General features: G+C 40.5%; 4 protein-coding genes across 4 annotated transcripts; 2 read left to right on the forward strand and 2 right to left on the reverse strand.

Annotated features, from left to right (window-relative positions):
- Positions 1–1,005: 1,005 nt before the first annotated feature.
- Positions 1,006–9,153, reverse strand: LOC110054365 (nmrA-like family domain-containing protein 1). Its single transcript, XM_089282429.1, has 4 exons — positions 8,644–9,153; positions 5,824–6,045; positions 5,144–5,262; positions 1,006–3,410 (listed from the first exon to the last, which is right to left on the reverse strand). Exons 1-4 carry the CDS (start codon positions 9,023–9,025, stop codon positions 3,204–3,206), a joined length of 930 nt encoding a protein of 309 aa, XP_089138555.1. The 5' UTR covers positions 9,026–9,153; the 3' UTR covers positions 1,006–3,203.
- A 1,302-nt stretch (positions 9,154–10,455) lies between these two features.
- LOC110061521 (ubiA prenyltransferase domain-containing protein 1-like) lies at positions 10,456–14,487 on the forward strand. The gene is made up of 2 exons (XM_089282432.1): positions 10,456–11,610; positions 12,217–14,487. The coding sequence occupies exons 1-2, from the start codon at positions 11,018–11,020 to the stop codon at positions 12,515–12,517; spliced, it is 894 nt and encodes a 297-aa protein (XP_089138558.1). The 5' UTR covers positions 10,456–11,017; the 3' UTR covers positions 12,518–14,487.
- Positions 14,488–14,654: 167 nt separating this feature from the next.
- Positions 14,655–17,661, forward strand: LOC110061518 (ubiA prenyltransferase domain-containing protein 1-like). Its single transcript, XM_020768353.2, has 2 exons — positions 14,655–15,950; positions 16,717–17,661. Exons 1-2 carry the CDS (start codon positions 15,379–15,381, stop codon positions 17,015–17,017), a joined length of 873 nt encoding a protein of 290 aa, XP_020624012.1. The 5' UTR covers positions 14,655–15,378; the 3' UTR covers positions 17,018–17,661.
- Positions 17,662–18,995: 1,334 nt separating this feature from the next.
- Positions 18,996–21,208, reverse strand: LOC149116680 (QRFP-like peptide receptor). The gene has a single exon (XM_089282433.1). It carries the CDS (start codon positions 21,188–21,190, stop codon positions 20,306–20,308), a length of 885 nt encoding a protein of 294 aa, XP_089138559.1. The 5' UTR covers positions 21,191–21,208; the 3' UTR covers positions 18,996–20,305.
- Positions 21,209–21,286: the final 78 nt, after the last annotated feature.

Below are 21,286 nucleotides of genomic sequence, written 5' to 3' on the forward strand. Positions count from 1 at the left end.
CACTAATTTTCTTACCCGGCAAAACAACAAAAACACAGCAAGTTGAAAATCACTGAAGGCAAGTAAAAGGTGCAGACAAAGTAGATGGTTCTACTGTAATACATCTTGACTGTGGCTGCATCAACCAGCAGCCGGACGGCGATGTTTGTTGGGGTGAAAAATCGAGAAATTTGAGGAAATGATTTTGGTCCTATCACTTTTGTCCAGGCTGGGTGTATGTATACAACTGTGAGACTAATGAGAATAATGATAAATGACTGAATCGTGAGCACTGCTATGCAGCAAGAGACCATGTATGCAGCCATGCAATTTTAACAACAAACCTAAGTTTATTTTAAATCGTGATAATTTGCTTTTAACCTGAAAGAAAAGGGATAGTTTCTTTAAAATTTGACGTTGTTTGAAGACTTCAGACAGCCCTAACTCATGTGTAATAGAAGTCGGCTGATAGGTTTTGCTATATCGGTCACTTCCTTGTCGGTTTCCGACCGCCTATTCTCTAGCAAAATGTTTAAAGGTGGCTAGTAAGCTGTTTTGTGTAATTTTCAGCTCATAAACTGTGAAGGAATTCAGTAGTTGGCTGTTTATCAAACCAATGCCCAATCACTGGTGAACAAGTAATGGTCATATTCTTGACTTATTAGATTACCACAGCAATAGCATAACCAGTTAAACACCCTTGATCTTAGATCTTAAATTCAGGTACTTATATCTCAAAACGAATTCGAGTTCATGCTATTGAATAATAATCACCATGATACATCCTTTAACAGAGTTAAAAAAATTCTACGGAGGGGGCTCAAATCCACATGAAATTACTGGTCAACGCTTAATGCAATAAATCTTTGAGTAATTATCAAACCTAATTATCATTACAGCACCAGTGACACTCTGGATTATCGTTTTGGATCACTATCCATAGCATATGGGATATGGTAGGTGCACGGATAGGTGTGAAAATTTTTAATCTTCCAAAGGACACAAAGTTTATTTGTATCAGGCCGATAACGTTTTTCCAGATTTTTATTTCAACTAGCAAACATTGATACATCCCGCTTGCATCCCTGCGCTGGAAAATGGATATACATGAAATAAAACGGTATACATGCTTTATGTGCGTCGAAGAAGCTTACAACTGACAGGCGAAAAGACAAGCGTGTTAAACGCATGACACAAAATACGATATGTGACGCCACCAGGAGCCATAATCGGGGACGGAGACCGTAAGTCTTGGGATCCGCGCGCACCTATGACACGGGACAATTGTTCTATTTTTAGAACAAATTGCGCCATCCTGACGTCATATATCCGCGCGGATCCACGCACATGTCGGAGGCTCTCGTGTGGATGTTGTCACGTTGCGTGATCAAATGGAGAGAGTTGCGAGACCTTGCGAGATTATCTTGCGTATTTTTCACAGCGATGGCAGGGAATAAGGCAGGGAATACGAACCAGGGCGCTTATATGTAGTTTTATGCTCTGAGCTAACGGAAAAGGTGGGTTTTTCAGGGTCGAAAACAAGACTTCAATCTCGCGCTGGGAATGAGTAATAAGATCTGCTCGCGCTAGTTGAAAGCTTACGCGGATGTTTTTGCGTTTGTTCTGACTCAAGAATATAGTAAGAAAACTCGCTACTCTGGTATCGAGTTAATTTGTGAGTTTCTCAGACAATGGTTAATCATAACCAAAACCTGTTTTGATGGTTTCTTATTGTTTCTGCTTGTTTGGTAAGTTTGCAAAAGTTTTCGAAAGGAAAGTCTGAAGCGTACAATTAGCTCATTTGCATAGAGCAGCTCGTGCACTTTCAGGTCCGAATCGGTGTTTTCAATAGACCATTTTACAGTTGTCTGCTCAGTGACCTGGCCTTCGTATGGCAGCGAGGCTAGAGTTGACCTTGTTTTGATACAGACCTCACTACTTTTGTTGTGTAAAACAAGTTGTTCTGATGCTAACTAGGTGCATTTACATGACAAAAGCAGTGAGGTCTGTATCAAAACAAGGTCGACTCTAGCCTCGCTGCCATACAAAGGCCAGGTCACTGAGCAGATAACTGTAAAATGGTCTATTGTCAACAAATCTTGACAAAGATTTCTTTCGCTATCCTTTGTGCTGAGATGCTGCAACAAATTTCACGAACGCAAAAGAGGCTATTAACATCATGTGTGTTTCTTCAACATAAGCATAGTGAAGTTTTACACTGCGAAAATGAAAATAGACAAGGAATTTTGATAACTCGATCAACAAAATCGAAATCGTTACTGGTATTCGAAGTTGATTAAAGAAAGAGTCATCGTAACTTTGCTGATTACTTCTGCTTCATTCACATATTTTCAGCTTAGCTTTTAATATGTTCTCAAACATTTATCAATCTTAAACATATTTAAAAACTATAGAGTTATTGTCTGAGTTCGATGTACGCTTTCACACGAAAGTGCGGCGGAAGTACAATTTGTCATGTTTACTGAGTGTACAAAACACACATCGGCGGGCGCTCTCATTCATCGACAACAGAGAATTTACTGGATTTTTACACGAATAAAACTGAGCAGTATCTGCGGAAGTAAAGTTATTGGGCCTTGATGAAACATCAAGCGTTGCTTACAATTCAGGCGAAACTCAAACTAGCAATTATTTTGTTTTACTTTTCGGTCGCGATAGACTGGCAAATTCCTCGCAAGCGTGTGGCAAGAGGAACTAGGAACTATGAAGTCCTGAAGCTCTGCTATGTTTAAATATATCCAGTTAGTTTTTTGCTGTGTAATGGAAAAGCTGTTAATCTTCAATATATGTGAAATTTAAAGTGGAGTAATGTACAGCTCATGTAAAAGAAGCATCCGTCGGAACACAACTTGGTCAGCGATATATATGAGCTTAAAGCGCAACATACCTAAATTCGACACTGTCTTACTTCACTCAAACTGGAGCAGCTTACGACGAAAATACTTAAGCAAAATTCCAACAGACGTAAACGCGTTGAGTTGTGGGCCAAAAACATGAAAGATTTCGGGAATTTCGGACGCCATTTCCCCCGCGCGACATCCACAAAAATCCTCGCGGCATGTACGTGCGTGTGCCGCACGGGACGGCGCAATTTGTTCTTAAAATAGAATTATTGTCCCATATCATGGGGACACCCCCAACACTAGAAATGGCGCGCGCTTACGGTCTCCGTCCCCGATTATGGCTCCTGACACCACCTATAACTACTTGATTTTGTTGAAGGCGTCTTCCAGCATCTCCTTGTTTGCTTGCACCCACGAATCAAACCGCTGAGCCTCACAATTCAGCTTCTTAGTCGCACAAACATCACGGTCTGGTTTTCCACGGACGTAAAACTCGAACATGTTGCCAATTTCTTCCGCACCGGGAAAACCCAGGGCTCTAAACTGATCACAAGTGATCTTTGAATCCTTCAAGAATCCAAAAACAGATTTTGTTATAATTGATTTTGTTATAATAACTACTCGTCATTGGAATCACTATTTGACATTGTGAAGACTAGCTAGGGATTGATTAAAATTAGACCCTTTGCCGCTAGGACTCATTGACCTTCCTCTCACTAACTATGGCCTAGCCTATGAGCAGGCTCTTCGTGTGGCAACTGGAAGAGCCTGTTCGCAGGCTATCTATGGCCCAGCTGAAGGAGTATGGTAAGAGCATGACGACATTTGTAAGATTGTCGATTGCAACGGCACCACCATTTATGGCAATTTGAATGTTACAAAAACTCTTGGACTTTGTGTCATGCAATTCTATCTGTATCTGTATATCTGTAGGCTAAATTGAACACCAGGCAGTTACGTTACCATTATCAGAAGATCCCGAACGATAGGGAGTCATAAATCCCATTTTCCCAGCCCACATTTTGACCAAATACCCGTTCCCAGTGTCAAACCGACAAATAGTTAATTTTCCCGCAACATGGAAAGGGTCAAAAATGCAAACAATTACATATCTTCAGTGGCTATGACGACTTTTTCGCTAAGCAAAATTGACTGGGTATGGCCAAAGCAAAAGGGTGGGACATAAGCACCCATGTCACTCGATCATCCTTTACGCCCCTGTGAGAGGAGCATACGGCTGCCAGTAAGCACCCATGTAGCCAATAGAAAATGATTCAAACATGGCTAACGTTTCAAGGACCTAATCGTCACCTAATCAAGTTTCTCATCACAGGCTTCTCATTACAGATTGTGGTTTGCAAGAGTATTTGGCTGGTGCCCTTGCATCACATCTAATGACCGCGCAACGTAACCGTCTAGCGAAAGGAAAATGAGGAGGACTAACAACTCAGTCCAACGCAGTGACTTCTGACGAAACTTCGATATTTACAGAAACCAGGAACAAAAAACTGGCTTGATAATCCAAATTATGCATTAATATCAAGTCCATCTTTGCAAGTGATTGCAACAATTTGATCTGCGATGTTCCAAAAAGGAAAAACTTTGTTTAGTGAGACTTCCAAAATCCCGATACAAAGACCCTCGACGGACGCCATCGGCATTCTTTACCCACATTCAACACCCCGATGAAAAAAGGCTAAATCCCAGTGGTCATTTTATCACTTCGGATCCTTCTTACTAATTAACCTGGCATAGTCAATCGAACGTTCGCCAATTCAACCAAGTTGAACACCGAACTTTGTGTGAGTTTGATTTCCGAACCAATCGAACAAATCGAACCGAACGGAACTCAATCCATTAGATTGTGTTCGATTGGGTTAGGCAGCCGAACTCAATCGAACGCAATCCAATGGATTGCGTCAGTCGATGTGTTGACTGTTCGGTGAGTAAATTCGCTTGAACAAAGATTATATTATGTGGTCTCGAAAACACGATAAACACGAGTTATACTGAAGTAACTCGAGCCTCGAAAGACTCGTTAATGATTTTTTCAGGGTTCAGAAATCAAAACTTCGATTTAGTTCGATTGTCCAATTATTTTTTGTGAGTTCGATTTGGTTCGATATCCGAACTCAATCAAACTCAATCCAAGGATTGAATCGATTTGGTTCGATTGAGTTCGATTGAAATACAGTTCGATTGGGTCCGATTGACTATGCCGGGTAATTAAGTAATAATAAGTTTGTCACCCACCACGTTTCGTTATTACATCTCTTTCTTTCTGTGAAATTTGAACTGACCTGAAATATCTTAGGGGCCAGATGCTTGGACAGTATGTCACAATACTTTTGAATAGTGATCTTGTCTCCACTCAGGCCGATTGTTTTGAAGCGATAAACATCTGGATTCTGCAGTATCTCTGCATGAAGAAAACAAATCGACGAGTGAATCCTTCAGCGGGACAAGTGCAAACTTCACATGAACTTAGGACCACTTAGCAGACCTTTTCTCTCTGATAGGGACGCAAGAGCGGAAACTGGGTATGTGAAACAGTTTTACTTATATACATAAATCGCTCATTGGAGATTCACCAGAATCCCTTCTTCTCAATCAGAAACCCAGTAACCTTACATTGGGTTAGGAACACTACAGGTCAGCAAACCACTCATACAGCAAACCATTCAAACACTCAAACACTCATACAGCAAACCATTTTTTTGTGCTGGAAAGTATTTGACCTTATTATACGCCACTTCATCCGGGACCCGAGTGGCGTATTTTCCGTATGTCACCTTTGTGAGTGTCGTATCGTTCAATGACCTCACGATTCCCGCCTTTTGCTTTTGTTGAATTGGTTTCTCCATATAATAAAAAGAACATTACACGTTGGCTCGAAGATATGAATTTTATGTTCTTGCCACTCGAACATAAAATTCCTATCTTCTCGCCAGCATGTAATATCCTCTCTATATATGCTTACCATATACACATTCTCCTCCCTGGGTGACGTCGATTCCGTCCATAGGAACATCATGCATTGGAATATCAAAGACATAAGTGTGTTCAGCCGTTTTCCGTGGCTTCATCATCGATGCCAGGTTATTAAAATAAAATGAGAAGCGAACTATGGTGAAGGGCAAGCGTTCCTTCAGCTTCTTCCCGTGCAGATACTCTTCCACGATACCCTTGCTGTCAAAATGCGCTGAAAACGAAATCACCATTGTAAAACTGACTAGAAACAGCCCGGGTTGGGGGGGGGGGGGGGTACTCCCGATATAAGGATGGGATGCTCGTCGTACCTTTAACGGTTTAAAAAAAGCAGTTTTGGTAGCTCTTTGGGTGTTCAGCCTCAAAAGGTCCACAGCGGGCGCATTTGCGGTACCTTTTGGGGTATTGAGCTGAGAAAAAATATGACAGGAGATAATGCATTGTTTTAGATTTGGTACCTTTTAGGGGTGGAAAACATTCCAAGCCATGCCAACAAAACAGGACCTTGGTATCTCTTAGGAGTTCTTTTTCAAAATTTCCGACGAGCACTTCCGTCCTGTTTATATAGGCGCCCCTCCGGGGAAACAAAAGGTTAATTTATTATGCAATAGACCAATTTCGATTCATTAAAATTCAGCCTAGAACAGTAAACCTCAATACGAGGCTCCGGGGAATAACTACAGAGTCTGTGAGGTTTATTCCCCAGAGCCTTGTGCTGAGGTCTATTGTTTTTAGGCGGAATTTTAATGCATCGAAATTGGTCCATTGCAACTCTATCACAGATGATCGTCTCTTGAGGACAAATAACGTGCGAAACGGTGTAGATGTACCGTGACGATATTTGCACTCTAGTTTTCCCATATGTCGAACTGTTATACAAGATCGTTACATCTCTCTTCTCTTACATTTAGGCTGTGTTACGCAACTGAGTGGCATACATGTATATTTTTTAGATGAGAAGCTTAGGAGACCTGTGATAGTTGGGGTCGAGAGAGCCGGTAGACCATATCGGGGGGGGGGGGGGGGAAGGGGGGAAGGTAATGATTTGAGTTTGAGATATCAGCGTTCAACTGTTCAGCATATAGAACACTCAGTTGAATATGGCCTCTCGTTTGTGTACACGAGCCAGAGGAGAGCATGCTCTTAGACTAAATTATTGCCAATTTGACTAACAGAAATGTCTTCAATGGCTGAAACACAAATTAAAAACGGTGAATTTGTGAAATTAATAAATTGAGTGCCAAACAGAGCGCTTTTTCATTTCCGCTGCATGGTACATAGGCTGTCACGCAAGATTTGTATTTGTCTTTTGCGGCTATCAGTTCAAATTTCTATTGGGATATCTGGACACTCGCTACGAATTTTGGTAACTAAGTTACACCGCGTTCAAAACTTTATTCAATGACGCATAGTTAGAATGAACTAGAATATGAATAATGTTTGCGCTATAACGCAGCGGTCAGCTGTTTCGTTTCGTCGCAGCTTACAAGGTAGTTCAGAGTTGACCTCACAGAAGTTTCATCGATGTGTCATTGACCCCAACAACTACAACATCTTCAACCCTGAGTTACTAAATCCTCGACTTACTAACCTCAAAAACTGGAACATTCCTGAAGAACGAATCATTTTCAAACTACATGTACGAAAGTGAATAATGATCATCCCAGTAAATTTTCCAGTTTAAGCAATTGGAAAGAAGAAGCCTGAAAGAATCCCGTTGAAGCCCTGATTTTCTTTTTTCTTTTTTTTTTTTTTTTCAGGCTTCTTCTTCTTTCCAATTGTTTAAATTGGAAAATTTACTGGGATGATCATTCTTCACTTTCATCTACAACCGCAGTTCAAATATGAATTATTTCATAATATACTTCACATCAAGGTACATGTATGATAAAACCTAATTGAGCTATTCCATGCATGATCAGTGGGGGAGGGAGGCTATTTCACGCCGACGGTACTGAAATAAAGTTTACGCACGATTCCGTGTCCTTGAATATCGATATCCCTCTTTCTTTGAGTTTCCCTCGGTCATTCGATCACAGTGGGTTTTGCCGAGTTAATTTTCACTTCTTTGACACGAATTTCTGCTTTAAATCCTAAATCTAGGCATTACGTGACAATCGCCACGCCGAGAGTTGTCCAAAGCGTTTACATGAAGAAAAGTTGTCCAGCTTGCAAGGGTTACCCTACCTGCCGAGGCGAGATTGTCTCGGCCCCCGAGACGGGCTCGTGATCCTAATGTAAACGGTTGGTTGAATTTTGCAAAGAAATAAGCTAAGAGTTACCTCGGCCAGGGTAACTCGGGGGGTGGGGGGGGGGGGGGGTTGTCTCGGGTACCCGAGACCATATCAATGGGGCCTTAGAGGATGCACTGTTTCCAACTTGCATCTAAGTTACACTCGAAATCGTGAGATACAGAGGTCCATATTGATGATTCTGTAGGATTTTCACACTTTTAGTTTCCTTATTCTGGATATTTAATAAATCAGCCATGGAATATGCCCGGGGGGAATATGCCAGTTCACCATGACTAAGCAGTTATTCTAATCTGATTGACATTTCAAATTCGTCCGGTCCGCCTGTTGGATATTTGTTAGTGAGTGAAGTTTGATTTTTTAAAAAATCTTTGGACTACTCGCTTACACTGATTTCTCTACTGTTACAATATTCCTGTTACCCAGATATTATCTGCGTAAAACGCACACCAAGGAGTTGAGCCTCTCGGAAGCACAGCCCTGCGCTTTTACTCGACTGTCTAACATAGTTTGAGATAACAAGTTTAGTCACGAAATGTATGGCAAACTAAACTACTCACCACAATCAATTCCAATTTGCTTCTTCACGTTTTCCAGCCCACTGTAAATCAAATGCTTCACTCCAAGTGCCTCGCACACATCGATAACTCGTTTGCCTTGATCGATCTCTTTCTCTTTACTGAAATGCTCCCAGTAATTTGTCACCAAGAAAACACCGTACGAGCCCTTCAGCGCTTCTTCCACGGACGCTTTGTCGTCCATATCACACTTGACCACCTCACACCCCTTACTTTTGAGATTTTGGGCCTTGGTTCCATCTGGGTCTCTAGTCACTGCACGGACGGCGTAATCTTCTCCTCTGGAAATGGCTTTGAGAAGCGCAGAAACTACACCACCCCCTTGTCCGCCAGTAGCTCCGAATACGGTTATGACTTTGGCCATTTTAAGGCAATTTGAATCGTGCCTTAACGAAGCGTAAAAGCGCCTGCTTCGGAAAGGAAATTAGGTCGCTAATCGAACGTCACTTGTCGTGGAAGTGGTATGCAAATTTAAAACCAAACCCCAGTATATCGATTATTCACGTCACGCCAATATGTCACTTTGTTTGCCTTTTGAGTGTTGTTTTTCTGACGTAAAATAAGAATTAAGAAAGACAGAAAGATGAGAAGGTTCACTGGAACATTCAACTTTAACAATAAACTAGGATCTTGCTCCATTCTCCTCTTCTCTCCTCCTGTTCATCAGCATATGTTTGAAATATCAAAATTGTTCGTTTACGATCTTCGAATCACGCGATCATATCGATTCATATATGAAAGCGCATATACCAAACTCACACTCATTAACAATTCATCCATTGAGAAAGGCAATCGAGTCAGGTCCCAGTCCCGGGCGGGGGGGGGGGGGGAGGGGTACATCTGGAAAAATTGGCGGGGGTGTGGGGCCCACTTCCCAAAACCCTTACCCTATTTATGACCATAATCTGCGATATTCCCTGCCCTAATTTATGACCTGACCATAAATTCGAGACCCTATTTATGACCTGACCCTTAAATCAAAACCCTGTCTCAGACCTGCGTTACAATTAGTTGCCTAGTTCAGACGAATGTTAAATTACCGTAAACATAATTTGTGAAGGGCTTTTGTTGATTTTCTTTTCGACAATGACGAAAAAGTGGCTTCTTCTTAAAACATACCCATATCACGGCTAGAGTGCAAAACTCATACCCTATTTATGACCAAAATGGCTAAAATCAGCTAAAATTGATACCCTATGTATGACCAAAACAGCTGAAAAACCATACCTTTTGGGGCCGTGCATACCTATGTAACCCATATAAGGGAGTATCCCCCCCCGGGGTCCCAGTGCTGGTGGGCTCTACGCAAAAGCGCTTCGGGCCCGTCACGCAATCATTTGAATGATGAAACAGTACAACAGGTCCTTGCCATGAGTTGGATGAAGTATCTGTATCAGTATATCTGACTACACTGACATAATATGTTCAGTTTGAGCAGATGCTCCGTCAGTCAGTCAGTTACTCCCCGGGGTTACTCCATCGACAATAAGTGTTGAAAAACTGATGAGGGTGGGTAAATACGTAAATAGTTTACTCGTAGGAAAATAATTGAGGGATACTATAGTATTGACCTGGAATTATTCTTTAACAATTAGAGAATCCGTTCTCGATTTCAATGAGGTGAAAGTTTTTTACAAATCATCTTTTACGTATCCATGATTTACAAATTCAATCTGCCAACCAGTAGCGATCATGTGGAAACCATCCCCAAGTGGACATTATATGTGCAAGTTTCATTGTTTCCTTTCTAACCTTTATTTTAAAAGACCAAATTATAATAATTGACAACGGCCAGCTCTTGTCTTTTGTCCTCTAAACACTGCCAAGTAATTCTTTACTGTTCAATCAACGAACTGAACAATAGATCAGGCGCGATTGAGAGGCCATTTCAAAAGACTCGTGTTACCTGCTGCATCAGCTGGATTTCCAAACACTCGAAAACATTAAATAAATACGGTCTCGTGTTTTCAGTTCTCTTGTATTTTGCAACCCTGATTTGTAACACTCGCCCTCGATTTTTAAAAGAAATAACTTGAACCTGTCCACAGCATTAGCGACCGTAGTGAAAAGACACGAACACCACACATAATTTAACGCATCATTTTTACGTAGAGGCCTTCGTTATATTTTTAGAATTTGTTGTTCTAAACGAAGAAACAATCCATGGGGTAACCAATTCCGATTTCATAACAGAAATAAGACTTCCTGCCTTCATTTTCCAACAGCGAATCAATTTCGACCACATGGCAAAGGGAAAGACAATACCCTGATTCAATAACACTGGTCTATATTCATTCAATGATATGATTTGTAAGGGTATTGAATTAAATATTTCAAACATTCGACATCTCAAAACATGAATTACTTTTCTAACAAGCGATGGCCGCAGAAACTTACAAGGATTTTTCTGGCAGTGCGTCCTTGGTCGTTTTCGGCGTCGATGACGAGCACTTTTCTTGGATTCTGTCTCGCGTGGAAAGAAACCGGAAGAATTGACGCTGTTCAGATGTTATTTACTACATTTACTATCGTATTTATCCACAGCGCTGGAAATTTAGTCAACACGTATTACGACTTCGCTAACGGTGTCGATACAGAAGATTCTGACGATCAAACCTTGGTGAAGAATGAACTTTCTCCGAGTGAAATGGCCGCTTGTATCGCCGAGTTGTATTTCTTGGGCATGGTGTCTTTTATAGCGGTTTATCTCCGCGCGGATGTAAACAGTTTTCCTCTGGTTGCCTTGTTTTTTAGCGGCGTGTTGAGTTCATTTATCTACACCGGAGGAATCGGTTTAAAATACATTGCATTTGGAGATGTTTCGATTTTATTGACGTTTGGCGTTCTGACCACAGTATTTGCCTTCTTTACTCAGACGGGTGAAATTTCCATGAAAGTCATTGGTTATGCTTTACCTCTGGCGCTAAACACAGAAGCCATTTTACATGGGTAAGTGCCGTAGTTTTTATACAAATAAATGTTTATGTACTACATTCGATAAGATTATATCTGTACATGACTCTCTTTAATCGGAAAGTTAATATGGCCGCTGAGATCGGTGAGATTGCCGAAGTCCATGGAAGGTTTACTGACGGTATGAAGCTCGCCACAAAACCACCTCTTCTGTAAGTTGATCATGATTGCGTTCTTGTGCCCTTTGAAAATCGATCCAGTGTTTTTCTGTGATGTAGTTTCAAGTTTAGAATACTGAGAAGCTGACTGAGTTGATCGGCAATGAGATCACGCCACTCTAAGCCACCTTCCAGCCCCAGTAAGACCCTTGAGCCGCAGGCTTCCTCTAAGCGCTCCCAAGTCGCTCGTTCCACTAACGTGCGTCGTTCGCAGACTCTCTCGCACTCTAAAGCGAGAAGCCAGATAGCAGCGCTTGAGTGCGTAACCCAAACACTAGAGCCGTCTCCGATCTCCAACCGACGGAAACGCTCTTTGCGCACGTCACGCAAGATTTCTTTGAGGAGGAGTGCGTGACGAACCATCAGAACGTCTAGTACGCGTTAGAACATCCCCTGACACAGTGAAATCTGTTTCTTCTCTCAGGAACAACACTCGTGACCTTGAAAGTGACAGATCAGCAGGAGCTGTGACGTTAGCCATTCTGCTTGGCAAGCAGTACGCATGCGTTCTGTATTGCTTTCTTCTGATGATCCCGTATGCTATGCTGAGTATCCTGGCCTTGAGCTCTTCTTGGATTCTTCTCGTTCCCTTGGTAACTTTTCCGCTGGCTGTTCGTCTCTCATCCCAGTGCTTCCGCGGTGATCTATTGCAGATTCCTCAAAACACCGCTCAGCTTAATCTTTTATTTGGTTTGCTTTACTTGACTGGACTAGTCGTCGCGTAATGGGCATATTGATAATTTTTTTTTTTTTTCATTATGGCGATCCGATTGATTCCTTTACGGAGACCGTTACATGTCTTTATTATTCAACTTTCATACACTGTACGAATTCCGATTTTCTGATTGGCTAATTTTTACCACGTGATACTGGGTTGTGACGAGACAACCACTTAGCCGTCATTATCCTGGTGCAATAGCTGTGGTGTAAATTCAACACACCACTTTCATTACACCATGACTTCGGCGGACTCAAATATAGTGGTTTCGATGCAGTGATTCTTTGTGCAGTGTATTCAATTTGAATAATAAAAATGTTAACCCACTCATTGCTCGTGAACTATCGGGATTTACCTGTACTCGTTCACTAACAATGAACTCGAAATTTTCAATACCGCACGAGGCCTTGCCGAGTGCGGTATTGAAATTTCTCTTTCATTGTTAGTGAACTCGTGCAGGTAAATCCCCTAACCTGTAAATAAATGACGTCCTCTGATATTACGTCGACCGGCTTAGCTAGTTATAATTAGAACTTAGGGACGGACCATTAGAAAAGTGATGGGGGGTTGAGGTGGCGAATTTTTAGTTTGCACGAATTTTTTTTTTTTTCGCTCACTGCTTGTGCAGGAATTTTTTTTCCAGGTGAAAACCTCTGCACGAATTTTTTTTTTCAGACAAATATTGCTTTCTTTTGAACAGTAAAATCTTGATTCATTATCTATGTTTTTGTGCTTTATCACTTAAAAATTGCAATTTAAAACAGAAACAAGGTTCTAACTGTCTCCTTTCAATAAGAAGAAAGTGCATAAGTGATTTTTGTTTATTCATTTTGGGCCTGGTAATATTGTTGATTCCTGAATGACATTTCTGGCTATTGTAGTATGAATTAATTTATGTCGCCTTATATTTGTCATTTCATTCAGTGTAAGGAGAACACTTCAGAATATTTTGAATAAGAATTATTTTTAATAGACACTGGCAAATTTTATATATTAAATAAAAGTCACAATTGGACCTTCCTTCTGCATGAATTGTTTTTCTTTATCTTCTTTGCACAAATTTTTTTGCTTGGCATTTTCCTTTGCATGAATTTGTTTTTGCTTTTTCCCCACCCCGCCCCCCCCCCCCCCCATCACTTTTCTAATGGTCCGTCCCTTAGCCTCGACCCAGTAGCTAGACGTTCTTTCATTTAGTGATATCTGAAGTAAATTATTCAACCTCTGTAGGTCATAAATTAAATTGCAGATACATTAGTTTAAGAGTTCCCAACATTTCAATGACAAGCAAAACCCAAAGTTGTCCAAGATACATCAAATTAGAATTATAAGCATAAAGCCCCGGCCAAACGGTCGCGACATGTCAACGCAACATATCGCAACATTGTCGGGCCCAACATGTTGCGCGCGTTTGGCCACCCTGTTGCAGCGTGTTGCGACTTGCTGGGAGTGTGAAAATGGTCAAATTTGAGCCGACAACACCCAACATGTCGCAACGCCAAACGCGCGCGACATGTTGCGCCCAACGATGTTGCGATATGTTGCGTTGACATGTTGCGATCGTTTGGCCGGGGCTTTATGCTTATAATTATAATTTGATGTATCTTGGACAAATAAATCTCCTCTCAAAACGGAGTTATTTAGATACCAACAACATCGATCAATTGTTAAGCACAAGCAAATAAGAAAGGTGTAAGTATTGCCCGGTGTGACCAGGCTACTCAAATCGTGTTTTAACAGGTCAGAAGTGAAAAAAAAGAGAAAAAAATCGACAAGTATTGCGTCGGGGAAATGATGAAATTAAGCTAAAAAACAACGGTAGCTTCTCTATGAGCAAACAGATCAACATAACTAAGTACAATTATTTGATAGTCAATGGCATGGGCTCCTGTCAATGGTTAGAAAGTAAAATAACAATGTAAAGTACGAAAGTGTATGCCACTTATGTTAAGTCATAATAAATGAGAGAAATATTTTTAATTTCTTTAACTTTCTAAATAAAAGTAGGTTCAAAGTAGTTTGATTGATTATCGGGAGCTATTCATACAAATGAAAAGTCCTTATTAAATATTGAGCAAAGAAGTGGTGTACAGCATGTGTTATCTTGCTGTCACACTGTTAAGAGGAAAATGAAAATAAACGACTTGAAAAAAATATTATAAAAATATTAGTGACAACAATATCCTGACAATATATATGTATATTCGAAGACCAAATAGAAGGCAGAAAATATCGAAAAAATAGCTCGAACAGTCGATATTGTTAAAGGTATCTACATTTTTGGTAAGGGTGTTCATAAAATGCTTTCCACGCAGCATCGAACTGTACAAGCTGCTCATATGGTTATTATCTTTTTTTTGTAATTTTGATGTTTTGTCAGTTATAATCAGAAGCTGCAGCAAAAACAAGGAACTATTCATGTATGGAATACATAGCGGCCTCAAATGTTTTTGTGCATGCATTTAAAAAATATTGTATGACAAATCAAACTTTATGTGACAACATGTGTAAATAGAAGTCTAGGAATCGTAACCACGACTTTGAAAACTTGAGAATAATTTCATCACTTTTAACCTCATAAGCTGGTTGAAATAGTTGTTTGTTTACGCAACAATGTTAATAGCATTGGAATTTGACATTTTTATTGATAATTGTTTACCTACATATTAATTACCTCCTAACGCCCTTCTAGCCATGTCTGGAGCGTCACATTCTAATTAGTGAATAACTACACGAGACGGTATCCAATGCAATTTAAATATTGACTGTCACGAAAGAAGTTAAAACGCTCTCAAAATCATCTCGTTCGACTTTTTTCGGTTTTGATTTATACTGACTTGGGATTTAATCTGTACAAGAAAACAATCAGTTATGTCTTTGAACTCAAACAAATTTGCTATTTTCTTCGAATCGCTTCAACCATGGACCTTCCCGGCGTCGATTTTGTCATTTCTACTCGGAACAGCCTTAGCGTGGAAAAATGATGGCAAGTTTCTTCTCCTGAACTTTTTCCTCACAGCTCTTGTGATCCTGTTCACGCACGCAGCGGGGAATTTTGTGAACTCGTTCTACGAAGCACAGAACCGAAGATTCTTTATTTCACCCGCGACACGAAGAGTCACGCTTGAGCTTAGCGCACAGTGGGCAATATGGAGCTACGTTCTAGCGACGGCTGCCTTCGGCTGCCTGGCTGTGGCTTCTAAAGTTGAACTCAGACAGGAATTTGGGTTGTATGCCACTGGGTTCCTCGCTTCTTTGCTTCATGGTGGAGGATTGAAGAACATAGTTCTTGGTGAGGTGTTAGCCTGCGGAGTATTTGGACCTCTGTCCATTCTGTTCGCATACATTGAACAGGTTGGAAGCACGGATCACCAGCTCTCGTATTTATGGATTGCCGTTTACTCTTTGCCATTTGTGCTCTTTACGGAAGCTATATTTCACAGGTAAGAAACTACATGTCGCTTTGTTTACTTTTATTTTTAAATAGGTGAACATTATTTCCCTTTGTTTGTTGTCTTAGCCATTGAAAATCGAGTGAAAAGTGACAAGCTGTATAGCCTTGCTCTTCGACAATTTATATTTTTACAATTTTGAACTTTGGACACAGTCATCCTGGGAGTGGAAAGGTCTAGAAAGAATTTACTCATTTATCATTATCAGTTCTAATCTGCTAGAGAGCATGGGATACACGACAAACATCAACACTTCGCGCATTTATTTATAGCAATGATGAATAGATAATCTGGCAGGATCGGCCGCACGGCGTAGATCCGAACACACACGAGGCAGTTCGAAGATGTTTTTCAATCCAAGGCTTCGTTTGGGCGCTTATTTGACGCGCGATTTTCGACATTTTTCTAAAACATGAACTACAGACAAGTGATTGACTTGGCTGATTATTCACGCAATGAAACATTCATGTAACGCAACTTAGCTATTAAATTCACGTGCCCATTCCATCTGTGTTGGATCGCTGCGCACACGGCTTGCAGCTGTCGTGAATATCTGTTCTCATTGGCGGAATAATAAAAAATACAATTCTGGAAAAAGCGCGCTGGGAATATTTGGTTCATTTAAAAATGAATCATGGCCTTTTTCAGCTACAGCAGCTAGGCTCGTAATAACAATAATAATAATAATAATAATAATAATAATAATAATAATAATAATAATAATGATGATGTTGAGGTGTTAATGTTTTTTTGCTAGTCAAAACACACGTGACCTAAACTCAGACAGGAAAGCCGGTCACAGGACTCTGGCAATACTTGTGGGACCACAAAGTTCATGTTATCTTCACACCTTGTTACTGTTGTTCCCGTATGTAGTAACAGGTTTACTAGCATCCTCGACCTCGCTGTATTTTAGCATACCTGTGATTACAATTCCGTTTGCTTTGAATTTAAGTGTAGCGTGTTTTGAAGGAGAACACCTCACCTTGCCACAAAATATAGTCTTGTTAGATTCTGCATTTGGAATTTTGTATGTGATTAGTGTGTTCTTGAAGTGAAAGAAGAGCTTTTCAAATGTAATCGTTTGTTGTCTGAGCACCAGTGGATTTCAGGGAGTAATATACAAAACATGCCAAATAACATCTAACGGTCCAACATCATAGTCGTCAAAATCGGTGGAATGATTTCTAAACGGTGTTTATTTCATGGGGTTTCTTGTTTAAGAACATAACATGTTGGTCAATTATGGGATGAAAAGTACAGCCGAAATAAGCGAGCTGTTTTGTGGTTCGCACTATTATCTGCATCAGAAATTTCATCCAAGATTTTCGATTTTGTTTGGCACGGTCTATTCTCGTTATCGTAGGGTCCCCAACCACTCACGTGAAATCACGAATGCTCCGACAACAGTGGTTTCGACTACCTTTCTGCAAATTAAAAATTCGAGCATTAGTTAGGTACGAAGTTATAATTCAACAAGGCAAGTTGATTTTTGTGGTTTAACTCTGGAAATTGTGTTTGTGGAGCGAATACTTAAAATAACTGTTCTAACAGTCTTGAGGTGTGACCCTACCCCGTTAATACGGCAACCTTGTTGATACAGTCAAATTTTCATGGACCGTCGGTGATCGTATTAACGGGGTTCCACTGTATTGTTCAGTTCTTTGTTATGTTGAAAATGCTATTAAAATGATAAACAATATCGCGAGTCGAAAGCATGCTTACTTAAGTGTAACGCAGAACGAGATTAATAACGCAATAGAGCGGTTTTCAATTGAGTGTCTTAAAACCAAAACCAAAGTAATCACTCTATCCAGTTACAATGGACACAGAAACCCATGCAACTCTTTTCTCATGGTCAACATGGCTAGCGGCATGGATCGCGGGCGCGTGCGCCCAACGACGACGACGCGCAACATTGCGGCCATACTCCAGCTCACTCCAGCTGATACCAAGTCATGCAGTCTTGGTTTACAGCGTATATCTTTGATATTGGACATCCATGTTATGTTAATTGACACCTGTCAAAACAAGGTATCCGCTGACCAGTATCACGTGACCGTATTGCGGGCTCAGGTTTAGAGCTCATCTAGGTCTTGTGGTTTTTTTAACCGCGCGGCCATGGGCCGAGCGCGGTTCTAGGTTTACCCGTGGTTTATTATTTTTTTTTTGTCGGTGACCAGACGCAGACCTCCGCTCGGCCAAACTTTGAGTCACGGAACGTGTGATGTTTTTCCGCCAGAAGCTGTTAAAACATAAATACACGGACAATTTTACGGATATTGTTTTCTTTTTTGTGGGTAAAATATATTTTCTTTTCGTTTTATCAAAGCGTTGGATTTAAAGGGAATAATAAATACGGTGAAAAAAGGTATTACGTCAGCCATGGAATGCGCTGATGTTGCAGCTTTCACTTTCGCTACGTGACAAATAAGATCGTGTTTACTTTGCAAGTTTATTTCGGCAGAAGCGACGGTCATTAATTTATTTGTAATTTTGCGAGTATTTCTTGTGGTTTTAGGCAAATGAAGTAAATCCTTTGACTGTTTCATCGCAGCAAGTTCATAGATCGGAAGGAAAATTAAATATTTGCAAGCCAAGCAAAGAACGTGTCAGAACGTGCAAAGATTACGTCATTGATAGGGAAATAACCACCGTACTAAAGATAGCCGTAGATAACGCAATTCTTGAATTATGTGACTTGTGTGACTTCTTTGCTAACCCTTAACTCAAGGGAAAAAAACAATTAAATTTAATTGTGACTTCAAAGAAAGAAAGCGGTTTGTAATAGTGTTCGTATCTTCATGCCCATACATATCCCGAAGAAAGTTCCAGATTAAGACTATTGCGTCATCGGAGATGTCACAACGGCTACGACTGATGGTGCAATAATAGAGTGTGTGTTGATCAAGTGATGTGATGTCTACAGTAATCAATGAATCATCAAAGATTGCTTTGGAATATGGACTGCGTTGCGACTGTAGTACTAAGAAAACAGTTAAATTTTAAAAGCGCGGTTATAAGATCTAACAGATCTTCTTGTTTCTTGTTGGTTTCCGATTGGAACGCAGGCTAATGCCAGGTAATTTGTTGCATTCATGACTGGGTTGTTCGGAAGCCGGATAACGCTAAGGCCATCCCCCCCTTTTTTTTCGTTTATTGTCAAATGCGTTTTTTTGATTTTGGGTCGGTCGGTCGGAAAAGGGAAAAAAACCAAAAATACAATTGGAAAAGGAGTCTGGAGCTGGGAGGCCCGGTACCTCAGCATAATGTCCGTGGAGCCTGGAAACAATAAGGTGTGGTTACAAAGTCAGCATGGCGGCAATGGAGGAAGGAAAAAGTTGACGTTGTTGTTAAAATCAAACGAGAACAGGGAAAATCTAAAAGTCTGTTAGGCAAAAAATTGCTTATGTTTCAGATTAAAGTGAGGATTGTTTGAAGTAATGTGTCATTGCCTTCATTGCCTTCTGTGTAACTTTTTTTTTTTTGGAAAACGCGAAAATCTGGGTCGGTCGGACGACGCTAAACAGAGAAAAAAAAGGGGATGGCCTAACCCAGGATTAAAAGTTAATTGAAGTACAATTTTTCTTCTATACAAACGTGTTTCACTGCTTTTGAGTCATGGGCTTCTGGTGTAGTTTGAGATTATTCAAAATCAAAACAGAAGGCCAAACAATATGAACAGAATACCTCACCACAAATTTACAAAACTCAAATCAAAATTCTCGCTCATCTTGGGTTTAGCCTGATCGGGCTTTGAACAACCCGGCCCAAGAGCTCCGCTTTTAGGCTCCGCTAAATCTATATATTATTCATATTTCATTGTGCCGCAATCTTTCTAGTATTATTGATGCTTGTAATTTACAATGGACCATTTCACAGTTACCTGTTCGGTGACCTGACCTTTGAATGGCAGCGAGACTGGAGTTGACTTTGCTTTGATGACGTTTCTGCTTTTGTCACGTAAATGAACCTAGTTAGCATTAGAACAACTTGATTTACACAACAAAAGCAGTGAGGTCTGTATCAAAACAAGGTCAACTCCAGCCTCGCTGCCATTCAAAGGCCATCTCACCGAGTAGACAACTGTGAAATGGTCTATTGAATTGAATTGAATGTCTAATTTACTACCTCTAAGTATACAAACTGTTGCTGATTTAGGAGTTGTTTGATATGTGTCCTGCAAATTCGTTATTAAAAACAAATTTTAACTTCGAACACTCGGCAAGCGAAATTAAAATACTGACGAACCATCTTGACAGTCTCTCTGGTCAAGAGAATATGAGGATCATAAATCTCTTGCTCTGGTACATTAATTATTTTCCTTGGACGGAAACAGTGGGGTATCAATGGCAAAACACTTGCTTTATGACTGATCGGATCTCCCGATCTCGCCAACAGTATAATACAGGGTTCAAAGAAGAATTCAGGCAAATGAATGTGATTGTCATGCTATAAATTCTTGGAGTAATGCTCATACCTGCAGCAGCCATTTTAAGGACAGCGGTATGGGGCATGTAACAGCAAACGAGTAAAATAAACACAAGAAAAGTGTTTAAAGCAGTTTTCTGGAATCTTTTTACGTTCAAAGTATTTGGATTAATCGCCTGTCGTTGTTGCTGAATCTGTTTGTGGTGACGGCGCACAATCAGGTATATTTTTAAATAAACAACAAAGTTTCCAACAAGCAGGCTGACGATTGTAGCCGACGAGAGGGTCTCGCATAGGCCCGCTGAAATCCAGAGATTCGTGGTTCCAGAAATACCTGAAAATAACCATATAAAAACGACAGCCCAGGCGGCGCGGAACACTGTCACTTGTGCTTTATATCTCAAATGTAATTGAAGAACAAGAAAGCGATCCACACCAATTGCAGTAACAGTCATGAAAGACGCTGTGTTTAAGAAGGGCACCAGAATGCCAACAAGTAATTTCAGTATAGCTTTTTGGCTTAGCACGTTTGCAATGGACAGGGGCTGACTAACCAAACTTACAGCCAGGTCTGATACAGCAAGACATACCAGCAACACATTCGCCGATAAATGCAAAGAAGACGTCTTCCATATTGTTATCAGAATCGCAGAGTTTCCGAGCAGCCCAGTGAAACAGATGATAACTTGAATTATGCAGACGGCGATCCTGTAATTCACACCTCCATAATTTCTGTCGATTTCAAGAAAACCTCCACCTGAGTTTTTAGCAGAACTATTAAAAGGCCAAGTGAAGTTCATTTTCGTGGCTTATCCAAGTAATCTACAACCAAAGCTATGGACACTAGCTGTTGTCTTAATGATCTCTGGAAAACGAAAAGGGCTTAAAAGGAAATT

Source organism: Orbicella faveolata, unplaced genomic scaffold, assembly GCF_042242905.1.
Source record: "Orbicella faveolata isolate gen_17 unplaced genomic scaffold, um_ofav_v1 contig_12, whole genome shotgun sequence".
Lineage (NCBI taxonomy): Eukaryota > Metazoa > Cnidaria > Anthozoa > Scleractinia > Merulinidae > Orbicella > Orbicella faveolata.